Raw genomic sequence first — 9179 nt, 5'->3', positions numbered from 1 at the left:
ACGCCCACCCCAGTATAAATATGCAATGAGGTCGTGGAATGCCTCTTATCCCCTTCAGTTCTCCGCGCTCGCTGGAGCGGACGGAGCTCGAGCGGGAGGACGGGGATGTGACATTTGTGTAATCTGTAATCTAGTTTTTGCCTTTTAATCTGTAACATAGTTTTTGCATTTGAAAGGACATGACTGCTATTCTGTTGTGTGTTTTACAGATTTAAGTTTACTTGAAACCGATAGTGTCATTTTTGTCTCATAGAAAGGGCAACCCCCTCCTCGCCTGATCTCGTCTAGCTGTCTTGGTGGGGGTGGGGAGTAGCTTGAGTTCCGTGTGATTTTTATAATAATTGTGCCTCCCCCTGACCATCGAGAAATCCATCCTCGCCCGCTTTCCCCTCCTCTTGTTTATCTCCTTTGAGAGACCATAGGCAAGCGCCATTAGTACACCAAACCGCCCTAAACCGTGACAACGAACGGCGGCACAGAAGCGAGAGGAAAAGCAGCGTTGTCAGGCACTTGCTCCTCCTAAATCGCGCTCCAAGGTTTCCGTGGAGCCTCGCTGCACATGCCATTTGATTTTGTGAATGTGAGAAAGGGTAGGAGGCTAGGCAATCCTGTTCACCATAATCACAGACACTGAACGTGTGGCGGTACCTCATAAATTTACAGGCATTTTCGGTGTTCACGAAGATTGTATATTTACTCTGAGTCTGCACTATACTGTGTTTTAATCTCTGCAGGGAATAATCTGTGAACAAGTGTCGATGATACAGTACCTTATGATCGTTCAGCCGCATTTTTACATAACTACAATTCAGTAGCTTGCTCAGGGTGAGAAACGTGCCATTGGAGAGATCATCTATCACTAACACAATATTGTAGAGCACATTCCGCTGTATTGTGCACGGTTTCTGTGTGTTATATTCGTATCCTGATTCACAACAAGGACATATTTTTTAATGTGAAACTGTCAGTGTTGTTCATTCATTAACTGCAGCCTATGTCCCCTGAGAGGGGCTTATAAAGGTCGTCTTATTCTTCTTCCTGTTTTCATTTCTCTATAGTCTGATATTCTTTTAATGAAAAAAAAGAAACTATTTCAATCTGTTCAGTGTGCAAATGTGTGCAAGCGATCAGAAATGTTTTGATTATGGGTTGTACCCTATTATTATTATTTTTTTATAGTCTATGGTTGTACTGTTGTGCCGTAAGAAGGCGGTGGTAGTTGTCGTCTGAATGAACATTCATTTTTTAAAGGGCGTGTGGTTTTCTTTAGAATTACTTTATTTTTTTTACTTTAATAAACTAAAGAGACGACATAAATGCTGCATGTTGTGTTGTAAAAAGTCAAGATCAATTCACTCAGAGGCTATTAAAAAATCGCCTAAACTGAAATTATTATTATGGCGGTTTTCAAATTCCATTTGCTAACATAATTTTTTGTGTGTGTTGACGAAATGCTTCATTTGAGCTTTGCCAAACCTTAAAGGTACAGTTCACCAAAAAAAATATATATATATGTCACTCAAAATTCAGAAGAATGACAGCTTTAGTCACCATTCAGTAATATTGTAAAACGATGCAATGAAAGGGAAGGGTGTATTCTTCTCAACATCTCTTTTAGTGTTCTGCTGGAGATAAGACACAGAACGAGCTAATGATATAATTTTTATTTTAGGGTGAACTGTCCCTTTAATTAAGACTTTTCGCAACGGGTAAACGGTAAGTAGTAGCTTTATAAGCATGAAACGACCGATAAACGTAATTTATCTTCCGAAAGCATTTACTGAGAAAAACTCCATAAATAACAGAAAGTACATTTGTGAAACTCTAAGTGACGTCATAGAAAAAGTTGGCGGAATTCCTGAAGCCCTCCAGTATCCCAGAATGCAATGCGCCCTCGCAGCGTATTGTTGACAAAGAAAAAGGAAACGGGGTGGGATTTGAAATAAATATCGGCAAACGGGAGTGAGGTAAACATATGTTTTTTTAATTGTTTTCGGTGTATTTACTCTTTCAATAGCTACATTAAATAACGTAATATTAAACACTCTGTCATCTCGATGTTGCAATATTGTTATGCTAGCATGATTGTAAGTTAACCATACCAGCAATACGTCAACATCCAGTGAACACTAACGTTACTGAATATTATGTCTTACTTTATGTTAAATTACTTTAGCCAATAACAACTTGCAAACCGAACCTCTTTTTAAGTGCTTAATTACTATGGAATGATTTAAATGGCAGAGTTTGCTAATCACTTTAGGCAGATAAGTTACTCTAACGTTACATCTTTCTTGTATTTAGTTTAACATTAGACATGCAAATGTATTGTAGTTAAGAAATATTTGACATCACATTTGAGGTCGGAAATCTACGCTTTAATGTACAGGTTTAATAGAATGTCCTGTTATAACTATCTCTGCTAATAGTCAGCAAAACTCAATAGCCTTCAAGAGGACAAAAGGTCTGTCACGTCGTTATCCGATCTCTTGGGGACATTCTGTAAGCAAGACGTCAGTCATTTGATGGGGATTTTAATATTATACAGGAGACATTTAAAGAGGGTTTTTAGCATTTAGTCGGGCAATTTTTCTTACGTGTCTGATGGGTGTTTTATTTCGATATTAGTAACACCAAAGTCCATAGTCTTTGGTAAAGCCCTGTTAAATGGATCTCCAGATCTCTCGTCCTTGTATCTGCCAGCTGTCATGCTGTGTCATTGACCTCATTGGTATGATGTTAGTCGGTTAAGTTTGACGTTATTTATTTATTGCTTTAGATCGTATTGCGAAATCTTTGCGTTTCAGACGAATTCAGTAAACATGATCACATGACTAGCCACGTGGACGCGGGACCTTGTTTTTGTACAGATATCTTGGCCATCATCCATTAGTCTTTTATTACATTGACACTATTATCAGATTATATTGACACATGACTTGCAGTTTCGTTTGGCCTTCATTTTATTTAATCAATTCATGTTTGCGTTTACTTCACTTTTCTGAAGCGTCCCTTGATTATTCTCATGCCACAAATAAGTCTGAGAGAAAAAGTTGTTACTTACCATTAGACTTATTCATGTATTCTGTTATTTATTTATATCTCCTTTTGCAGCAGTTTTCAGCTTTATTTTGTTTTATTACACAGCACTGTACTAAGGTTGTTTTCTTATACAAAAATGTCCTTTAAATCAAATATCGACATTACTAATATACCTATAAAATACAAAGGCCTAACAATGTGATACATTATTAACACGTGACACATTGAATAGGAAATTGTATCATTTTGGTTTAGTAAATGCATATATTTAATTTATGATCATTAAAATAGCAGCTGATAATCCACTGTAAAAAAAAAAAAAAAAAGCGTATACTTTTTGCGATTGCACCCTGTAGTCTTGGTTTTGTTTATGGTTTTCGGCATGAGTGAGAGATGAATCTGTGCCAGAATACCTTTTTATGATCCTATATCAGTTGATTTTGGTATTTTAGCTACGCATTATGCACAATTACGTAGTTAGTTATGGTTCATTATTTAGCCATCCACAACTTTATCAGAACAGACCTGGTTCATTTTTGGGTCACGATCCACCACTCAAGGATAACTGTGTTGTTGGTTACAGTCCTGTTCAAAAATCTGGGTCAGTAAGATTTTTTTTTTTTTTATGTTTTGAAAGAAGACTCTTCTTCTCACAAAGGCTGCATGCATTTATTTGATCAAAAATACAGTAAAAACAGCAATAGTGTGCAATATTATTACCATTTTATTTACTTTTTTCTATTTTAATATATTTTAAAATGTAATTTATTCTTTTGATGACAAAGAATCACTGTTGAAAACAGCTAATATTATTATTGTGGAAACCGTGATGCATTTTTGTCAGGATTCTTTGATGAATAGCTAGAAAGTTGAAAAAAAAACATGAAAGTTTAAAATAATAATTTTTTAACATTATAAATGTCTTTAATGTCACTTTTGATCAATTTAAAGCTTCTTTCATACTGACCCTGACATCAGATTCATTTCACTAATCATATCATCAGAATGGGAAAGTGCTGAGTACTAGTCAGCTAAATCCACTCTATAATTCTCGGTTACCTCCAAAGAAAGACGTGCAGCCATCATCACTTTGTATCAAAATGGCCTCACATGCAAGGAAATTGCTGCAGAGGATATTGCACCTGAAAGAATAATTGTAACTGTTCATCAAGAACTTCAAGGAGAGAGGCTCAACTGCAGTGAAGAAGGCTTCTAGATGTCCATGAGGGTCCAGCAAGTGCCAAGACCGTCTCCTCCTGAGGAATCGGCTCAGAATCGTGTCACCACCAGTGCAGAACTTGCTCAATATTTACAGCAAGTGGGTGCAAGTGCACAGTGAGCCTAAGACTATTGGACAACAGCCTGGTGTCTAGAAGGGCAGAAGGGAAGCCACTTCTCTTCAAGAAAAAAATCAAAGACAGGCTGACATGCTTCAGGATGTGCAAGGATTGAACAGCAGAAGACTGGTGCAAAGTTATTTAGTCTGATGAAGTTTGTTCTTCTGTTTGGGACATCTGGAAAATCTATTGTTTGGAGATGAAAAGGTGAACGCCTTGAATCAGTTCTGTGTCGTGCCAATAGTGAAGCATCTTGAGACCACCCATGTGTGGGGTTGCTTTTCATCAAAGGGTGGCTCTCTCAATTCTGCCCTAAAACACTGCCATGAATAAAGAATGTATCAAAACATCCTGCAAGAGCAACTTCTGCCAACGATGCAGGAGCAATTTGGTGATGATCCGTCCATTTTCCAGCATGATTGCGCACCATGTCACAAGGCAAGTGTGATAATAAAGTGTCTCGGAGATTCTTTACATTGAAATTTTGGATCCTTGGCCAGACAACTCCCCGGATCTTAATCCCATAGAGAACCTGTGGTCAGTCCTCAAAAGGCGACTGGACAAGCAGAAGCCCACATATTGTGATCAACTCCGAGCACTACTAAAGGGCCGTTCACACCAAGGATGATAACTCTAACGATAAAGATGTGATCCTAAATATAAAAGAATAGCAGAGTTCACACCACACCACAACTATAACGATAACAGCACAGCCAATCAGAATCCATCCTGCTTTAAAGAGCTCAAGCATTTATTGTAGCAGATGACAAAACTGCAGCGCGTGCTTGGAGTAAAGTACAATATCGTGCGTTGTTGTGGACCAGGGGTGTCCAATCCTGCTCCTGAAGGGCCACTGTCCTGTAAAGTTTAGCTCCAACCCCAATTTAACCTGAACAAGCTAATCAAGGTCTTACTAGGCATACTAGAAACTTCTAGGCAAGTTGGAGCTAAACTCTTCAGGACAGTTTGGACACCCCTGTTGTGGACGCTAATATAGTTATCGTTCTTGGTGTGAACAGGCCTATAGGCAAGAATGGATCGCCATCAGTCAGGATTTGACCTAGAATCTGATATCCAGCATGCCAGAGCGAATTGCAGAGGTTATGAAGAGGAAGGGTCAAAGCTGTAAATATTGACTCTTTGCATTTGCTGAATATTTTTACCAAATAAAAGCCTTTTAAACTTATGAAATGCTTATCATTGTTTTCCAGTATACCATAGAAACTTGCAAAAAATCGACAAATACTGAAGTAGCAAACTTTGCAAAACATAAATTTTGTCACTCACTGCCAAAACTTTTGGCCACGGCTTTACAGAGTCAGTGACTTAAGCCTTTCAATTCACACTGACCGTGAGTTTTTGTGTGTTTTTCATATTCTTTTTTTATTATTATGACATGCTTTGTTATTTATATTCAAATTAATTGTAATCCTGCCTTTTACTGCTGTTCATGATGAAATGGCCCGATTTCTGTCATTTCAGAGGTGAACGTCATGCGGCCAAAGAGCTGAACTGGCTTCATTTAGAACTGGATCTCTGCACCGTTACAGCCCGGAGAGGGAGCGGGAATACGATAAAAGGAGGAGGAAGTGAGCTCAGCTTGAGCCAATGCAGAAGCAGAGTCGGCAGCCTGACCTAGTGGAGGGAAGCCTTCCAGTGTTTGTGTTCCCCACTGAGCTGGTGTTCTACGCAGATGAGCAGGCTTCACATAAGCAGGTGCTCACCCTCTACAACCCTTATGAGTTTGCTCTTAAGTTCAAAGGTGAGTCGGTAGTTGCCACGAGAACCTTCCTTAGTGTGCTGTAGTGGTTCCTTCCTCACTGCTTGTTGTTTCATCAGTTCTGTGCACAGCTCCAAACAAGTATGCCGTGGTGGATGCCACTGGTGCCGTTAAACCACAATGTTGCGTGGATATGTAAGTTTCCGAGTCTTGCACTAAATATTTGAACAGAAAAATATCAATCTGATGAGTCTTTCAATCTGAGCCATTCTTTTTTTTTTATTTTCACCTAACAGCGTGATCCGCCATAGGGATGTGCGGGCCTGTCATTACGGCGTGATTGATAAGTTCCGGCTGCAGGTGTCTGAGCAGAGTCAGAGGAAGGCACTGGGCAGGAAGGAAGTGATGGCCACTCTGCTGCCCTCCGCCGCTCAAGAGCAGCCCCAGGTCCGGCCCCAGGAGGAGGAGCACAGGATGAAGGAGCAGCTTGCCGACAGAGTGTTCTTTGAGCAGACTGCATTCCAGACAGGTGCATTTTACAGTCGACATGAATTCACATTTTTAACACACATCCCTGGTTCTTACTGTGAATGATTCATAGGCACTTGTATTTCCGAAGAAAAAGGCAATGTTGTATGTGACTTTCCCCGTCTTTTAAAAATCATACCCTTCCAGTTACTATTTTTCCAAATCCAAGCAATTCACTAATGCTAGGGCCACACCAAAAGATATTTAAAATCTTATAAGACCACAAACATAGTCCTAGTCCTAGAAATAGTCCTAGATTTAACAGTTTTGCTCCTAAAGTGTGTGGTGTGAAGAAGACAAATTTTCAACCAACGACTGTGAAAACGGATAAATCTCGCAAAATCTCTTGAGGCCAGAATAAACTGTCTTCCGAGCAGGTTCGGTCACTCTTAACACAACTCACACCACAGGAAAATCTGATAAGATAATCTGTAGAAACATCAAGATAAAAATAACTTCATTTAGGATTGTCGGAAGGGGAGAAATCGGCCCGGATATCTTGTATAATGCCCCAGCATTAGAATGAAATCATGTCCTAGGTAACGTGTTTTTTTTTAATCATGAGTATCATGTTTCAGTCAAAGGTGCATCACAATATGAAAGTAAAATGGGTTGTTGGAATTCTGATTTTTACTTGCACCGCCAACATTTTCACTGGGCCCGCAAAAAAAAAAAGGAAAATTCCTTCAGAAATGTTTTTTTCTCAATTAATTTTGTTTTTTTTTTTCAGATTTTTTGAGCAGTGTGTTTTTATATTTGCTGGAAATTATATTTACATTTTTTGAGTCTTTACAATTTCTTCTCCTCAGAATTACAATTTCTTTATAATTATTATTATTATTTTTGGCTAAATGAAATTTACCAATGTATTTTTATATTTGCTAAACTGTTTTCATTAAAGGTGCTGTATGGAGTTTTTCTACTAAAATGAATCCATTTTTTATTACCTGTGTGTGAAGGGGTTGTAATCTCACAATAAAATGATCCACTTGGCGGGTTTTGCTATTACCTCTGAAAGCAAGTATTCCTATTTCTATGTGATGCTCCGGGTCGGATTTGCCGCGAAATCCAGTGACGTGACTGAGACCTGCATGCGCGCTCCCGAGCGTCTCGCCTCTCGCCTTGTCTACTGACTTTGCACTCAACAGCGACGACACTGCAACTTTATGACATGGAGTCTGCTAATACTAGGAAACGACTAGCCCAACACTGACTCCAACACAAACTCCACATAATAATACAAAACAAAAGAAAGCACGCGCACGAGCACTCGCTTGTAAACGTATTGGTTGCAATCTGAAACATCACCGCTAGATGCCGCTGAAAGCTCCATACAGCACCTTTAAATTGTTAGTTTTACATATTTTTTTCTTTTTCTGGTTTCAAAATCATTTTCTTTTAAAAAATAATTGCTGCTGTAATATAACTCATAAATTCATAAACACTTGCTTGAAAACAGTAGCACACAATGCAAAACACTGATTGGCCCCACTGCCTTACTAGTCAGTTTTAATGTAAAGCTCCAGCTGTTAACTACTTTTCCCACTGGGTGGCGTCAGAGAGCTGTATTATATTTTATTGTTTGGTGGTTCTCTTTCATTTTATAACCGTCTGCTTCTTCCTTCTTGTATTGGCACAGAAAGCCGTACAGCATCTGGGGGTCCCAGCCTCCTTACTGTCCTTTTAGGCCTGGTGTGTATGGCAGCCCTTATGCTCCCAACTCTGGGAGAACAGGAATCCACAGTGCCTGTCTACCTCCACTTAAGTGTTAACAAGAAACTCGTAGCTGCTTATGTTTTAGGTAAGTCGCAAAGATGCATCATATTCCCAGTTTGATTGTATTCTGCATGTTTTCATGGTACTTTCCTATGTCGCACAGGTCTTCTTACAATGGTTATTCTGCGCACTTGAAGTGCTCTTGGAAACAATCTTGCCGAAAGGAACTATTAAGATGATGAGGAGGGGAGATATGGACACAACCAACAGCCAGGAGGGTTGTGAGGATGGAGTATGTCTGAGAAACTCCCTATAAACAGGAACTAGCTTCTTAAATGATCGTCACAAACACAATGAAGCCGCAAAGATCCATGGGCAAGGGGAGGGGAGTGTTCTGTGTTTACAGGCCCCACACTGACTGAGCTGGCATTAGGTCCGGCTAACTATTATGTTAAGTGGGAGGGGGTGTAGAGGAACATGAATACGTGAAATTAAATGTGTTATATGTCATATTCAGTGTCTGTGTATTTCTGTTGTTTATTTCAAGACTGAAAATGTTTTGGTGTTTGTCCACTGCTTAAACCTTATACCACATCAAATAAATTGATTTTTAAAGGCATTTATTTTAAAGTTTTATTCAAAAGTATTAGTAACATCAATTATTTTCTAGTTACGGAATCATAGTTCTTGTAGCTTAAGAAGCCAAATGCAACATTGCAGTGAAAATGTTTTAGAAATAAGCTGATTAATAACATGGATGAAATAGAGCATTTACTTCTGTACTCCTGAAAACTGACTTGTCTTCCAACTAATTTAGTGTAATGGTTGGACTGTAG

General features: G+C 39.0%; 1 protein-coding gene across 2 annotated transcripts; it reads left to right on the top strand.

Annotated features, from left to right (window-relative positions):
- Positions 1 to 74: 74 nt before the first annotated feature.
- mospd1 (motile sperm domain containing 1) lies at positions 75 to 8853 on the top strand. 2 transcript variants are annotated; one of them, XM_079631306.1, is made up of 6 exons: positions 75 to 590; positions 5862 to 6141; positions 6219 to 6294; positions 6396 to 6628; positions 8267 to 8428; positions 8507 to 8853. In XM_079631306.1, the coding sequence occupies exons 2-6, from the start codon at positions 5988 to 5990 to the stop codon at positions 8536 to 8538; spliced, it is 657 nt and encodes a 218-aa protein (XP_079487432.1). In that variant the 5' UTR covers positions 75 to 590; positions 5862 to 5987; the 3' UTR covers positions 8539 to 8853. The 2 variants fall into 2 exon arrangements, with proteins under 2 accessions (XP_079487432.1, XP_079487431.1); XM_079631305.1 differs by lacking the exon at positions 75 to 590 and adding an exon at positions 1830 to 1967.
- Positions 8854 to 9179: the final 326 nt, after the last annotated feature.

The sequence above is a fragment of the Phoxinus phoxinus genome (assembly GCF_949152265.1).
Source record: "Phoxinus phoxinus genome assembly, chromosome: 12".
NCBI classification, from domain to species: domain Eukaryota; kingdom Metazoa; phylum Chordata; class Actinopteri; order Cypriniformes; family Leuciscidae; genus Phoxinus; species Phoxinus phoxinus.
The sequence above is the reverse complement of the archived record's forward strand: the minus strand, read 5'-3'. Positions and strand labels throughout refer to the sequence as shown.